This window comes from Ciconia boyciana, chromosome 3 (genome assembly GCF_034638445.1).
Source record: "Ciconia boyciana chromosome 3, ASM3463844v1, whole genome shotgun sequence".
NCBI classification, from domain to species: Eukaryota; Metazoa; Chordata; class Aves; order Ciconiiformes; family Ciconiidae; genus Ciconia; species Ciconia boyciana.
In genome coordinates, this window is record NC_132936.1 from 112,380,626 (window position 1) to 112,398,007 (window position 17,382).

At 36.9% G+C, this 17,382-nt stretch overlaps 1 protein-coding gene across 18 annotated transcripts in view; it reads right to left on the reverse strand.

Annotated features, from left to right (window-relative positions):
• The window catches only part of NRXN1 (neurexin 1), a 728,334-nt gene that overhangs the window by 353,936 nt on the left and 357,016 nt on the right, over positions 1 to 17,382 (reverse strand). For 17 of the 18 annotated variants that reach the window (XM_072858477.1, XM_072858476.1, XM_072858472.1 and 14 more), the window contains 2 exons: positions 7,958 to 8,131; positions 2,156 to 2,275 (listed from right to left, as the gene is read on the reverse strand). In XM_072858477.1, the coding sequence (XP_072714578.1) occupies positions 2,156 to 2,275; positions 7,958 to 8,131 (294 nt within the window). Of the gene's footprint in view, positions 1 to 2,155; positions 2,276 to 3,241; positions 3,269 to 7,957; positions 8,132 to 17,382 lie in introns of all 18 variants that reach the window. The other variant, XM_072858459.1, reaches the window with a different exon arrangement.

Here is a 17,382-nt window from a genome sequence, read left to right on the forward strand (position 1 = left end):
TGTTTTTCAGCAACGAGCAGGTGCTATTCCAGACCTGTCGCTGAGATAATTTTTCTTCACATGAAGGGAATTTGTCTTACTTCAGTGCTGCAGAAGTTTAGCCTGTGGTATGCAGCCTATGCAAGTTGCTAAAAACTGTAGTAACATTTCATCATTCCTCTTTCCATTATGCTCTTCCCGAACACAGCAGAGAGGAGTCTAGGAGCATCTAGATGACATTGAGATTACAACATCATTTCTCCTTCTTTCCTTCACATATACCATTATGAAAAATCTCTCTCGTTAGATTTGCTTTGCGGATTTTTGGTATCTGAACTAATCTGAGGAGCCAAGATAAAGCAGAAACCAAACATATTATATTTACCAGACTCTGCATTCTATTACAAAACATCCGTATCTACGATAAATTTATATTTCATGTTTGTGATAGAAGAACATTAAAAAAAAAAGATTTATCTGCGAAAAAAATAAGCATTTTTGGCAGCCATGTACTAAAGGTACTCCTTTACCGTCATCAGAAATAGTATATTGAGAATTATCTGATTGTGTGCAATGTAGTCCATAATGTTACCATGCAAATGAGTCTTCACAGATTGGTAAATATCTTTCTTAAGTAAATTCATAAGTTCACCAAATGTATGCAATATCAGTTACTTGAAGAAATAATTCATAGAATATTCCAGGTCCAGACATCAGTTATTACTAAGACAAATTTATAAACAGTTTTTCCTTTGCTAGATATGGAATATAACTTCTAGATAACTTCTTATTCATAGTTTTTAGTTACTTTTGGAAGAACTCAAAGATCACAGAAGAACAGAAATAACAACTTAAAATAAAATAGAAACAAATCATTTTCTCCTGTAGCAGATAGGGGACTGAAATCTTCAAAAATATATGTTTAGCAGCATGACTAATCACTCACATTGCTGGGAAGGGCAAACTCATATACATAAAGTAAATCCAAACCTTTGCTCAAATTATCAAAAGTTTTTTGATACCACATTTCATTTCTACCATGACAGCAACTGCAGAGAAACAGACTGAGGTAAGTCCTTTCCATAGTTTTCAAATATGGTCAAGAGTAGAAAAGTGGAACTTTCATGAGAATAATTAATGTAGCTTTTACATATAATTCATTTTCTAGCCTTGTGCTAGATATAATTTGAGCCAAAAGCTTTTCAGATTATAATTATTCTGTTATTTTAGGGTTTGTCCAAGAAGGTACACCTTGCTGTAGAGTGGAAAACCAGAACAAGACATAAAAATCCAAAATGCTTGACTAGGCAGTTACACCATCACTTTCTACCATCAGTCATTCTTTCAGATAAACGTATACAAATAGAAATAAAAATGCTTAGCCTTAAAGAAATTCCCTCTTCATATGGATATAAAAATATGCAACATTTGGATATTTCAAATGTGACAAGTTAAAAAGAAAACTCAGTAGCTCGCCTTAGTAAGTTACCGTGGATCATTATGGCTCTTGCATTACTGTTCCACTTTCACTTCTGCATAATTCTATTTAGATCAATAAGGCTAGATTGGAATAAAACTAGATTATGACATTGGTGAATCAGGCCCCTTATTTTTGACACATTTAAGTTTTTCCTGAAAGACCAGATGGTTGGTGTATGTTATGTAGTTTTATTCAGATGAAATTTAAAAGAACTAAAACACTTGGCATGCTTTTATTATTGGCATGCTTAGTGTGTCATCTAAAGAAATCTACAAAGGGAGATAATGAGCCTTGTCAACTGTTTCACAGTAATTATAGCCCTCATGATATAATGCTACAAAATTACAATATAGCTTAAGATAATAAAATGCAAAAGGTTTTTTCAATCAGGAAAAAAACCCTATTTGTAACATTTATGCAGGAAAGGGATTATTTCAAACAGGTAACCATCAGTATATTAGACATGCAATCAAGTGTAATAAAACCAAATTCTGTCAGTGTTTGATACTGCACATTGTCCAAAACTTATACTGTATATTTTAGCTATATTCTTCCCACAAGCCTTACAGATTTTCATGGGGTTTGCCAGTTCATTTAAATATCTAATATTAAAATAATATAAAGCTTCAGACACTTGCTTCAAATATTGCTTTAAAGCTCTCGAGCTTTCAGATTAGCGTTTTTTAGTGTACTTACGGTCATTGCATAATGGTCCACTAAAGGAGGTCATACTACAGTCACAACTGAATCCATCCCACTGCTGTAAGCACACTCCCTGGTTTGCACATGAATCTTCTTGGCACGTTGTGCTGGGGCCTGATGAGAACATACAAAAAAGGACTTGCACTTTGTCTTCCAAAGAAAGGTGTTTCTCACTGGATCACATTAACTAGTTGCCAAAATCTCAAATCAAATGAGCAAAGAGTTACCAAGTAAAACGCACATAAACTTGCTGAATTTGTAGCAGCATGTAATATTAAAATGATGTTTTTCTTTAGTTTTAAGATTGATATGTCAAACACATAAGAATGCACAAACTGAAGCAGAGTTATTCCAGGTAGAGTGGGAATGTTAACTTTGTTGTGAGTTATTTGTTAATCTCGTGTCAGACCATTAACTGGCTAAGGGTTTTCTAAAAACTTCAGTATTGTTTTTTCCTGTAAATATATTTCAAACAGCAAAGCCAGATGCCACAGATAGCAAAGCTCTGGGAGATGAAAGTAAAGATTGGAAAATAAAATTAAAACCAAAACAAAATAAAAAAAAAAAATGAAGCTACACTATACAATGCTTTTAATCCCACAAATTATTTTAAATTATTTAGGTCTGAAATTGAGAGGAGTTTGGGATTCTTTGGCAGGAATGTTGGCAAGTACTGATTCACATGCTTCAGGGATCCCATGCAGGTTCCTTTATTATGGGGAAATGCAGAAAATCAGACTACTAATGAACTGGCATGCCAAAATGTGACATATGCATGAAAAACAAAGCTACTCTATTTCTAGAGAATCATAACTAGACTACTGAAATATAAAGAAATTTGAAAAGGAATGATCAAAGCACTAAAGCAATCACTATACAAACATATTCAAGACTGAAAGCCTTTATGCAAGCTATGCTGGAATAGGAAGGTTCATGTAGCCCATTGTTTTAGAAGTGTGAAAGACAAAATCTGAAATAAAATAACACATTTTAGTTCTGGAATGTACAGAGCATTTATTGCAGAAATCCAACCATGCACTGGGGGTTTCAGTCTTGTTTAATACACACAGGGCTATCTACCTTGCAAATCAGCTTTCATCAATGCAACTTTGTCAGCAAAATAAAAAAGCAAAATATATTAAATGTTAGTAAGCAATATTGAAATGGCAGCAAACACAGAAAAAAAACCATTCAGAGTAAAGTGCATGCTGCTGTTAAAGAGAGAAAGAAATGCCATATAATGCAAACAAATTAATGCTAATAGCCATAAATCTTCAGGCAAGCCAAAATAAGAAAGCAGTAATTTGCCAGTATTTTACTACAAATATAATGGTTAATTGAGCTGATGACATATAATGAAGGAAAATTAAAAGTTGTTTTTTTTTTTCTTCCTTGGATAGATATGAATGCATTAGCAGAGTAAATGCATGGCTGAATCCTGACTAGCCATTTGTCATGTTCAGATACACTGAACTCAAGAATAATTAGCATTGTCATCCTCTTTGGTCTTTCTTTTTTCTAGCCCTTTCTTTGTGACTGGTGAACGAAGACTGAAATACAGACCATGAACTACAGATTACTATGAGCTCACATACACATTTCACACTTACTCTTGACACTACAAGGAAAAATTTGTTTCTGGGATTAAAAATTATCCTGAATTGTTTTGGAGAAGACACATCAATATTCATTTGAAACTCCCACTGCAAGTCACTGATGACAGGGCAAAACTGGTCCAAAGATTATATAAATATCCTAAATCATCCTATAAAGAGAAATCCACTTAACCCTTCTTTCACATTACATGTCCTTCAAAGATCTCAGTGTGGGATTTTCTTTTGATTTGCCAGTATTTCAGAAAAATCGATATCAATATGATTTAAGTCAGTTCAATGGTCACTTGCTTTAAATGAGGCACTGCTTGAGCACACCTTTGAACCAGGGCCTGAACAGCCATCAGTGTGATTAAGAACGAGGGCAGTGTACGCTGCATCCCTGTTTTAGCAAAACTATTAACTGTTCTATTTTCTCCTATTCAAATAATAATAATAATAATAATAATACCCATAACTGATTGACTGCAGTAGGCAGGCATAGAATAGTAATTTCCTTTTCTTTGGAGTTTTGAGCCCAGAAGTTTAAACATTTGGGCATTACATCACCCTTTCTTGAGCTGGGGATTATAATGACAGAATCCCGTAGCTGACAAGACAAGACACATTTTTTTCTCACCAGATTCTGCTACTCGGAAACTTTACAAAGATGAAGTGAAAATATCTGTAGGTGTTTAAATGTTATATATTCATGCATTTATTTACACTTTAGTTATGCAATGTTAAATTTCCTCATCTTTGCAAAAGTAGAGCAAAAGTCACAAGGACTTAAAAGTACATAAACTGCAGGACCCTGTAGGCACATTTAAAAGTGCATGTTAAAACACACATATTTGGAAAAAATACAGATAGGATCTTGTTAAAAAGCAGGGTATTTTGCTTTGTATGAAATTGATTCTTAGCACTTCTTGCTTATCTATAGTAGTCATTATTAAAAAATTGACATCAAGACTAGCTTACATGCAAGAACTTCTTTTATTAAAAATAGGCTTTTTTTTTTTTTTAAGAACAGAGAAGGACTGTTTAATGTTGGTAAATACTATAATATCTACCATAACAGGTTCATATTTTCCTATATATATTACAGAACTAAGCTATTTAGTAAAAATATTGTAATACACTCTTCTCAAGCACTCACCTTCTGATTCACATTCTATTTAAATATTCTAATTTATTCAGTCTTCACTGCACTTCACTTTAATTGTCTGGGTTTGGTCTCATTTACATTTGTCTTATGTGAGGGCTTACATGCTATATATTACACAAAAAGCATTATTAAGTAGCATGTACAATGTTTTACTATATATTGCAAAAACAAATTCCATATCTCACCACCAAGAAGCTTCGCATATGTTAATACTTTGAAACTTTTCATATAGTTCATTTAATACACAAATTATATTATATATGCACATTGCATGCACACAGTGCATTTTCCTCCTAAATATATTAAAAGTATTTTTTTATCATTCTGTAATTTCTATAATTCTGCTTTATTTAAAGTGTGTAAGGAAAGTATAATGGATTTGACTAGACAAAAACAGGGCTGACACTTACAACCTGGCTCTGGGGTTTGCTGTTAACAATTCAAAGAGCTAGTTAGCATATTTATGTTTCTAGCTGTTAGTTTCTATCTGTTCTAGCCATTGAAAATTTGTCAACAAGGTGGATGCAGCCAAGTGTAAATGATATTCAATGCTCAATGATAGAGAACAGAGATATCTATCTTCCTGTGGCTGAAACTTCGAAATGCAAGCCTTACAACTTGCCACACCAATCCCATATGTGGATTTGCAAAAAAAAAAAAAAAGTTCCAAAGAAAGAATTTTAAACATACAGTCATGACAGTAAAGTTATTGAGAAATATCAACCTTTTAAGAACAGAATCCTAACAGATAAAATTAATTAGTAGTACATCATGGCTTCACAGTTTGACAGAAGAGAGCAAAAGAGCTTTCACCCCAGGGCTTTTTTTTTTATACCAGAAAGGTGGGGAATTCAATCCCATAAAAGTCTGAAGAAATCAAATCTGAAGAAGTCAAGTCTGAAGAAGTCAAATCCAAGTGCCTCACTTCTCAGGAAAGATTTTGCAGCAGGCTGATGCCTTAACAAAGGACATATACCCACCAGTACAGCCAGCTGTCTTGTGGATTGAGAGTGGCAGTGACTAACACCTGTTGTTTTGAAATTACTTCTGCTGCTGTGTCCTGAGCTCTTTGGACTGGACATCTCCAGGCACTTACAGAGCTTATGCATCCCACTGAAGCGTGAGATAGATGCAAAACTGCTCAGCTCTGTAAGGATGGAGGCAGTCCTGTATGTACGCAGCAGCAGAGCTATGGGCAGTTTGAGGCATACAAGAGACTTCTAGGAGGCAACTAAATTTGCAAGTGACTTAAATCATATTTTAGGTGTCAGAACATTTTTTTGTACATCTGATCCATGGTCTGCAGACAAGAGACTGACAGATGGGTCAGACAGGAAGACTTGAAATAAACAAGTGAGATGGAAGAGCTAACTGGCAAGGGTTAAGCAGAACGATTGGAAGGGAATATTTAATTCCATGCTGTTAAAGATTTCCTTCTGCAGGCAAAAGACTTTTGATGAGGCAGTTCTCTGGGAGCCAGGTAGCACATCTGGTTTGACCATTTTGCTTGTGTCATTCGATTTTGGTGTCAGAAAAAGCTGACTCTCCACCAAAAAGGATAATATTTGTATGGCCTTTATTAAATTGTTGGTAGCTTTATTAAATTCACTGATAGCTGAGTTGTGCCACTGGTTTAAAAGGTGAAGCTGCACTCTAGGCCTGTAGCAATATTTCTTTCAAGTACACAAAATTCATTTAGAAAATTACATAATTTCAAAAGAAGCTATGAAATGCATAATGGAATTAAGGCATACTTTGACTCTCTGAAGGGATGGTGCAGGCATGGAACTTGCTAACGTCATTCAGAAAGCAGAATCTAATTTTCCAAACTCAGTGACAAACTAATTTATACAAATTTTTCCATTCCTGATAGAAATAAATAGACACTAAAGCTACGGAAAAACAAGTCGTGAATTTTACATATTTCTATGTGCTATCAATAGAACTTACACTGTTAACTAAAGGTAGCAGGTAAAGAACAAAAAAGTTCCACCTGTACAAATGTACTGTAGGCACAACAAAAGAGGAGACAGAATTTATCCACCAGGAAGCTTTACCTCGTGAAGCTTGAGGAAACCCCCCAGCTCTGCTTGGATTTTTTACAATGTCTATTTGCAAACTTAACAAACTTGATATAAAAATCAAGATTCCAACTTGAAATTCTACAGTGTCATTTACACATTTTTCTGTCCAGAGGAGAATGGCACTTGAGACAGGGGAGAACACATAAAATGGAACATAGCCACAAAATTCAGAATTATGTGAATAAAATATATGTGCAGGGACAGAGGAGAATTTATTTAAATTATTCCATATATCATAGTAAAAATAACATGGGATTAAATGACAGCTGGAAAAACAGCTAGAGATTGACACCCCTGAATTACAAATACACCTCTTCTAATTCTGTCCTCACTTAAATTCCATGATATTCCAGATGAGTCAATAAAGACATAAAAAATGTGAGATAAAACATATTTGGCTGTTACTGATTTTAGATAGGAAGGCTCATGACAATACAAATCTCAGGGGTGAGCCAAAACAGAGAAGATGGGAGATTGATCTTAAACAGTTTCATAAATTAGCCTTGAATTAATCAACTCAAAATGTCTGCTTTAAAAATGGAATTAATTAGCTAATGTCTCAGCATTAGCTGATGCCTAAGTGTTATGAAGATACAAAGGACTTCACTGAAGCTAATTGTTATTGTTTCTATCATTAATTAAAATACATCAGAAGTAAACAAAATACATGCAAAATATCTTGCCACTGGAGAAGGACGGAACCTACATTAAACATTTAAGAAGTTAACTCATGTTCTCAGGTCAATCTTTGTGCTGTAGGGCAGGAACACACTTGTCTCCATAATACTAAAAAAACCCCCGCAGTCTTTATATAAGAAAGGGTCAAACAAGATCAGTTAGAAGCAGGTAAAACATAGTCTCTCCATGTATGGAGTGTACATATCAACAAAACTTTGCAGGATTCGCACAATACTTTCACTATGATATATAAAAAAATCAGCATATTTAATACCTTCACATCCTCTTTCTATTTGCCCATTGCAGAAAAGAGCATCTGAGATTAGATCAGGGAGCCGTCCATTCAAGTCAACTGATGCAAGACAGCCTTGGAATCCCTCTTTCGCATGCACCAGTTTTGGCAAGGACTTATACATTTCTTTGGCCACTCCTCCAATATACAAATCACCTGTTACGGAAAAATAAACATTAGATACAGAAAAAAACCTGTAGAATCTTTGACCTCCTTGATCTTCTGGTATTTTTGTGCTGAATGACAGGTATCTCAGAAAAACATTCTTCAAAATAAATGTAGAAGAAAACACTGATAGCATATATGATGTGAAAAGACATTGCAGGACTATATTTTTTCAAATGCATGTGTAGACTTCACATTTGTATGACTAATTACTTAGAATTACCTGGACATATTATTTATGGGCCAGTTCATATATACAGGAAACACGTATCTATTTCACAGACGAGGATTCAGTCACAGAATCTCCATCTAGAAATGCATCTAGCACTGATGCACATTGTTAGCATACTCAGGGAACCTGACCACAGATCATCCCAATTATGGATCCAGCAGACTGAGATAAAAGGCAGTAAGTGGAGCGCCAAGATCCACCTAAAGTCCATATATCCAGAATTATTCATTTAAAAGCACGCCAAGAAATAAAGGGTTTAGGGACATATCTAAGGAAAAACATAGGGATACCTTTGTTAAGCAGTGCAATTACTGATTCTCCCCACCAAAATTCATACCCTGTGTCAGTCATGTGGGAACAGGGGGAGTTAGATGCCTTTAAAATGGCAATCTGCACACTGAACAAACAGAATTTTATTGCCAAAAATAATTCTGACGACAGACACATATTATAAACAGCTCTCTCTGATGAACCTCAGGCAACTTACTCAGGACTGAAAGCTAGTGCTTTTCTTCCTTTGAGTAATTCATAGCTCTGAGACTTATTTTGCAAGGACATAACTATAACTTTTCTCTTAAACACCAAGGGAGGGGATGCTTTTTTGTTTTACAACAATTCAGGCTGTGCCTTTCTTTCATGTGTTTAGTGCCTCTGGTGAGCAGAACAGTGATCTTTCAAACTAACATAACCTACCTCCCTAAAGTGTACCTTAAGTGTCAGACTATAGGTTTAACTAGGTGCGTTCCATACCTGTTGCCAAAGACATGCTGCAGAAACAAATCTGAGCTTTGCTTGGCCAGAGAGGGGAAGTGTGCTCAGCATGAACACAGCCCTAGCTAAAAGGCTTCAGTCCTTCTCCTGGCAGGAAAGACATGCTTGATTCTTTCAGTCACAGACAGAAAGGAATAAAACCATAGTTTCCTACATCTTGCATGAGTTTACTGTCCTCCTCTGTTATTCCCTAACCCTGAAAAAGCAGCCATCTTTGCAAGCTTGATGGGAGTGCTCTGAGCATGCCTACAGGCAAGCCCCTTTAGGCACATCGGAAGAGGACCACCTGAGCTTCTGAGAAGCATTGAACCAGTTTGAAGGAAGGTGCTTATGGGAGCATCTGACTCTGAGCAACCCCCAGTGACAAAATTCTTACTCTACCTATGCATTAAATCCTCACTGATGACGTTTTGTGCTAGCATAAATTTTCAATAGACTATCTGAATATACATTCCAATCTACATTATGCTTTCCAGTACGTCCCCCAGTCTGGATGATTTTGGAACCTAGGCTACAGGATGTACCAAAGAGTGTTTCTGCATCACCTCAAATGCAAAACTGTTCATTTCCTAAGTGTTTACCAAGCTTTGTAGGCAGATTTTATAGCGACAGAACTCAGAATGTACTAGCTATCATCACTACCCTATGTGGCTAATTTTAATCTCCCTCTTATCAGTATAAGCCACAGTCACACCTTTTCCTGGTTCTCCTGGCATAGTTTCTTGTTCACAAGGGAGGGCAATTTAGTGCTGTTTGCAGTGGTTTACAGTTTGCCTGCAAGGAAATGGCCTGAAACAAACAAATGTCTATCAGACTGTGAAAAATTTTTAGTCACTACATACCAGCCCTAAAACTCAACTGTATTTGAATTAGTGAAATGGAGATAAAAAGCTTAGGAACATGAATATTATTAATCTTATAAGCCATCCAACCAAAAGTCTTAGCAACCATTATAGCATCATGTACTAAGAAACCTCAAGCTTTCTCCATTCTACTTAGATAATTTGAAAAATAAGATATTGCTTTCCTCTAGAGCTTTGAGGTACAGTATAAATCTCAGAAGCACGATATTAGACATAACAGATTAAAATATGGTGATCCATATGTTCCCACAAATGGGATGTAATTCATTCACAGCAGAAAAACTTCTGGATTTTTCAACCAGCTGAACTGGAAACAAAGTAAAAACTCTTGCCTCATGATAAAGGTTCTTCATCTTTTTCTCAGGTGGAACATCTAGAAAGTAAAACCCTTCCATGTTTCCTGAAGTTCTGTGCTTTCAGTCATTGTCAGCTCAGAATAGAGAGATAATTCATCTCAATTGATTCTAATGAACTTAAAAGATGGAAACTCCACAGAACAATACTAAGAAAATCACACCTATGCTAAAAAGGTTAAACTTGGTCTATTGGACATGACACATGCAACCTCTTTTTAAAGCCCCTGACATGTACACTGTCCAAACAACCATTTTTATTCTGTGATTGGTTAAACCTTTAAAAGTGCAAACTTTCAAATTGATCCCCTGCTAATTCCTAAGATCCATCCCTCAAGCATATTGAGGTTGCTATATCAGTCATATAGCAATTGTCAGTTACGATGAATGGCTAGTGGAAGTCCAGGTCAGTGTGCCAGCATATGAACCTGAACTCAGAATATTTGCTCCAGAAAACACACACTGGAGTATTTTCAAATAGGTATCATATACACAGAAGTACCATACATTAAGTTGAGTCTAAATAAACTGTAACTTTACTGTTTACTTACAGTTCTTTAAGATATTGATAATTAGAACTGATTGTTATATACTGTCAAAGATACAGTTTCCACAAACAAAGACATGCTCTGGGTAATATTTTAACTTTGTTGATGTTCAAAATAACTTGAGTTCTGCTTTTGCATTAGCTAATACACTACACTAATACATATCATATGTATTGAGCAGCTATACTGACTATTAGACTTCACCTTTTATAAAGTATACACGAGTATTTTTTATTACTATGGGCTAAATCTTTCCCAGATTTAATACCAAATGTGGTTTGAGTTTGCTGCTGATGGCATAAAAACACACTTCCTCTCAGAGACAAAATTTTATTAAGGGATAGGCTCTGGAATTAAAACTCAGATTTTTTTTAAAAAAAAAACTATATAAATTTTTTCATGTGGTTATTTTTTCATACCTGCCATCACAAATGTTTTGCATACCTACTTTTATTTCAGTTAATCACATGCTTCATTTTCACATTGATCTCAGTGAAGAAGTAGTTTCCTACCAAACTCAATCCATTAGAAATTCAGACAAGACAGAATTGCAGAAAATGTTGTTAATGAAAATATTTGTATATTGAACGTGCTTTAGCAGAGGTTCAGAAAAGATAAGGCTTGTCCCTGCTCCCACTGAAAGAGATCGAAGGAATCAACATAGTATGATACAAATGCTCAGGTTTTCTCCTCTTTTTCACTTCTTATCACAGAATCACAGAATCGTATAAGTTGGGAAAGACCTTTAAGATTATTGAGTCCAACTGTTAACCTAGCACTGCCAAGTCCACCACTACACCATGTCCCTAAGCACCACATCCAAACGTCTTTTAAACACCTCCAGGGATGGTGACTCCACCACTTCCCCGGGCAGCCTGTTCCAATGCTTGATAACCCTTTCAGTGAAGTAAAATTTCCTAATATCCAGTCTAAACCCCCCCTGGTGCAACTTGAGGCCATTTCCTCTCATCCTATCACTTGTTACCTGGGAGAAGAGACCGACCCCCACCTCTCTACAACCTCCTTTCAGGTAGTTGTAGAGAGTGATAAGGTCTCCCCTCAGCCTCCTTTTCTCCAGGCTAAACAACCCCAGTTCCCTCAGCTGCTCCTCATCAGACTTGTGCTCTAGACCCTTCCCCAGCTTCATTGCCCGTCTTTGGATACACTCCAGCACCTCAATGTCTCTCTTGTAGTGAGGGGCCCAAAACTGAATACAGTATTCGAGGTGCGGCCAAAACTTACTTATGTAAGTACAGCTTTACTACTGGAAATGTTACATGCTCTAAAACAGGATTAATCCCTTGTTGCGTATCTGCCTACTTACCTTTATTAATTACATGGAAGTTATTTCATTAAGTGAGGTATCACAGTTCATCAGATCAATAGTATAAGATCACGACACCATCTAAACTAGCAGCAGCCTAAATGCAATACTATTGCAATACTGCTACCACTGAAAATGCATGACCATTTCAGGAGTTGTGCACAATGGAAAATGCAATTCTTTTGTTTCTTTCTTTCTTTCAATAGATGAGCATTTTTTAAGTACATATAGAAAGGGATATACTTGTAGTACAGTGCTAAACATAGTTTCTGAAACTAAAGTTTAGCTATTACCTTTCATGCATGTATTGTCTTCTAAAGTTTATTTTGATTTTTAAATATATTCCTGAAGAAGTCTCTGTTTTTTTTTCATAACCATTCTGACTTTCCTTAATTTATAAAGGAAAATAATCAATTTATATAAAATATATCAACTAGCATAAACAAAGTAGCAGGTAGTAAAGAAACGGGTGAGGGAATAGAGTGCTCCAAGATTGCCTTCTGATCTCTGGAGAAGCTTCAAATAAAGCATTTTATTTGAGAGCAGGTACTCCTTAATCTCACAACTCTCCTCTTACTTATATTAGGAGTCAGTACACACAGTTATCCCCTTTTATTTAGAGAGGGAAAATTATTTCCACTCTTCATTTTTCCGAGGCCAAAGAAATAAGTATGCTACAGTGTTTCTCACTGGCATGTTCATTGCAGGTCAGAGGAATCAACTAGAATGCAGCACTTTCAGAGCTATACATATAAATCATGGCAATAATAGTACTGGTCAGTTATATCATAAGCACTGACAAAGAAAAGAGATAAGTGGGTTTAATTTGTATCTTTTAAAGGTAATGAAGACCTTAATTTATTCCAACAGGAGCTTTCCTATTTACAGCTATGTATCTCTTTTCTGACTTAGAGCTGATTTGTGCTTTGAGGAACAAGTGAATTTAACACAGAAACAAATTGCTAGCTAATAAATGAACCCAAGTTCTCAATGTATTCATTATTGGAATCACATTTATGAAAAAACACACAGAACGCTACACAGCAGTGAGTCACACACAACTGTTGGTGAAACAAATACTGCCAAATACTTCTGTAAAAACTCATATTTTTTTATCCCAAGTCTCTACATTTCTTCAAAATAAGAACTTTGCAAATGCTAAACCAAAGAAATGTAAGGTAAAAATTGAAGATGCTGTTTTATTTATCTCTTTTCTGAATAACTAGCAGAAGTATCTTATTATTTGGCACTACTGACATTGCTGACAGGTCACCCCATAGACTTTCCTCCTTTCCTAATTCACGTGCACACCCAAGAATTCTTAGGTGATATGTGCTGGTGGCAAAACCTATTAATTTAATTTAACTACTCCCATTGTCTTCAAGTGTTAGTAGAGAGGGAATTATTATCCATGCGTTTGTAGTGGTGGCAGCAACATATCAATACTGCTCAGGGAACAAGTAGTTTAACCAGGATATAGTTAGGCTTCTTTACTCTCCGAAATCGGTATGTTTTGTTGTACATATCTGGTGTTCATTTCTTGAACACTATTCTTGACAAGAAATAAACACCATTCATTCAAATATTGTTCTGTGTATGAATGAAAACAAAACAAAAAGGAGAAAATAAAACAGTAGGAGGAATTATGGCTTGGCTTTTTCATAACCCATAAAGACAATATCCCTGGAATGTTCTTATATAGATGCACAAAGGCACCTTCAAATCCATCACTCTCTCCAAAAGCAGATGTTCTGTCCTTTCATGTCATCTTGTGCTGCTGGTTTCAACTGTACTTTCAGCTATTCTCTTCGTTTCTCTTTCATTTTAGAAGTTTGTCTTGTTTCTAACATCACATTGTACTAAATCACTACTATGGCTAGGAACAACAGTGCTTCTGCAGTGTACTAGAGCGGTATTACTCCCCAAGAAAGAGATGGATAGCCCTGGCATAACATGGTGAGTTCTGAAAGCACAACAGGCATCTCTGAATTCCTTTATATGACATATGAAAATACAAAGGAACATCTGGCTGTGGTGAAGCTGAAGTGTCAGGCACACTTTTCTCCAAATATGCTATTTCAAATGATCAAGCGTATAATAGCTTCCTCCCTCAGGCAGGCGAAGAGGAATGAAGACTGCAAAGACTGAGAAATACCATAGGGAAAGTCTAATCTCGAAAGAAGAAAGTTCTCACTTTCTTCAAGTCCTTCATAACACAGATGATTTGCTGTTACAAGATCAACAGAAATCACTTTGTAGTATCTTAATAGTTGCACAATGAAGTACCAGGTAGAACTCAACATAAGACGACCCACGCAATCCCAACTCATGGTATTTTTGAGGCAACTGAAATGTGAAAATAAATTACTCTCACACAAGCTGAATATACACTGACTTAAATACAATAGACAACATCCTGATCTTGAATCAAGGGATACTGTCTCAAATGAAAATGTCAGGTAGGCATCTAGATACCTTGGACATTCAATGAAATATAGAAGCCTACTTGTCCTTACTGACCTTCTCCCCTCTCCAACATACAAAAGCACCTACCTACCATTTACTTTGTCCAATAAGCAGAGCAGAGTGGTGAGTTTTCTTTCAGATGTGGGGTTTCAACACACACTTTAGAAAAGGAACAGCAGAGAGTGGTGATTCTAGTCTCTCCCCACTTCCATTATTTATCACTAAATGCTTATTTTTGTTCCATATTAAAAAAATTATTTGATCCTTTAAAAATGTTGATGAAATATAATTGTTCTTTTTTGAATAAATTAAGAAGCCTGCTGTGATCATAACCCAATAATAAATTGAAGGACAGTTGACAAAGACTTAAATGATGCATCCACACAGCTTCTGCAGCACATACGCTCCAGCATATGGCTTTTCAAATCTCCATTTACAGTAGAGAATATGCACTTGCTGCATATTCACAGGCCTGTTTGGTGCTGGAGCCAAGCATGACTGAATTTCGTCTACCACTTGCAAGGGCACTTGAGGGAAGACATCAGTGTGTAAACTTAGTGTTTTTATGCCCACTTATTCATTTCAAAGAGTCCATTCTGTAGCTTCAGTATTGATTTGTGGTTGAAGTCTTCTGGTTTTGATTTTTTTTTTTTTTGAAGAAAAGTAGGCTTTTCAAATATTTTTGCTGTTGGAGTGATGAATTCCATCACTTTCAGACTCTCTCTCACCTAAGAAGGAAAAGGGCAGCTAGTTTACTTGTCCAGGCTCTGCTGAGTTATCTGTCCTTTCAAATGCTTGGGCAAGAGGCAGTTGTATGATGTGACACGTGTTGCCTTCTGTCTTCCACATTCCCTGTACTGATAACCAAGCAAGGCAAAATGATTACAGACGAAAAAAGGAATTTATGGGTTAGCAAGTCGCTCTTTTGGGAAGGAATATAGAAACTGATCTTTTCAGCCCAATTCTACACTGCCTTCCATATCTTCCCTGAATACCCCATTAAACTTATTCAAAAAAAGAAATCACCAGCACTGAAATGCTGGCACTGTGGGTTTTCTTTAGTCATCTTTATTGGCATATAGGACATACTGTAGTTATTTGTCAAGAGAATTTAACTTTGAAGATATTTCCTCCCTTGCCTGATACTATTTGTTTTAAAATTTCATTGTAGCACTGCACCCTAATCCACACTGACAGAAAAAAAGGCAGTGAGGATTAAGAGGTACCAGAGACAACTCACAGTTGATAGGCGCACCAGGAAGAGCACCTTACAGATTTCTCTTGCCACCAATTTCTATGGCAGTCCTCACTGGAGATATACTTGCTGCTCCACGTTTCTCCAAGTCGCCTGATTCCATCACACTACTCATAAACATGCTACTCTCATAACGGCATTGAAGACTTTACACACTTGGTACAGATGTGCTTCTGTCTAGAAACTTCTTCTCATGCTTTTGCTGTGCTGCTCACTGTTTTACATCTCAGCTCTGCTGGATGTGCTCTCCACTTCTGCATTCAACCCTTGGTGCCCAGTTTTCATTCCTATTACATTTTTTGGCTCTGTTCAGAACTGCTCAATGCTTATGCAAATATGCCTATGTTTCACAAGCAAGTAACGCTGTATGGTAGAAAGTGCGGGAGGGGAACAGCAACGACATGACAATGTCCTTAGCAGCTAAGTTTTCAACAGACGAAAGTAGATACTCAAAGGTAAGTGGTCAAGTCTGAACATTCCCCTAGATTTCTCCAGGTTAAAACCCATTATTTTTCCAATAATCCCCTCTCAAACAAGACGTATTCTCAAACAAGAAACAGATACACAAAAACATTTCACATTTTCTTGACAATAACAATTCTCAGATTCCCAGCCACGTTTTTGGGCTCAGTATTAGGCCCAGCTCTGTTTTGATTTGGGCTTAGTATTAGGCCCAGCTCTGTTTCATATCTTTATGAATGATCTGGATGAGGGGATCGAATGTACCCTCAGTAAGTCTGCAGACAACACCAAATTGGGAAGGAGTGTTGACCTGCTTGAGGGCAAGAAGGCTCTACAGAGGGATCTGGGCAGGCTGGATTGATGGGCTGAGGCCAATTGTATGAGGTTCAACAAGACCAAGTGCTGGCCGGGTCCTGTGCTTGGGTCACAACAACCCCATGCAATGCTACAGGCTTGGGGAAGAGTGGCTGGAAAGCTGCCCAGCAGAGAAGGACCTGGGAGTGCTGGTTGACAGCCACCTGAATATGAGCCAGCAGTGTGCCCAGGTGGCCAAGAAGGCCAATGGCATCCTGGCTTGTATCAGGAATAGTGTGGCCAGCAGAACCAGGGAAGTGATTGTCCCCCTGTAGTCGGCACTGGTGAGGCCGCACCTCGAATACTGTGTTCAGTTTTGAGCCCCTCACTACAAGAGAGACATTGAGGTGCTGGAGCGTGTCCAGAGAAGGGCAATGAAGCTGGTGAAGGGTCTAGAGCACAATTCTGATGAGGAGTGGCTGAGGGAACTGGGGTTGTTTAGCCTGGAGAAAAGGAGGCTCAGGGGAGACCTTGCTCTCTACAACTACCTGAAAGGAGGTTGTAGAGAGGTGGGTGTCGGTCTCTTCTCCCAGCTAACAAGTGATAGGACAAGAGTAAACAGCCTCAAGTTGCACCAGGGGAGGTTTAGATTGGATATTAGGCAAAATTTCTTC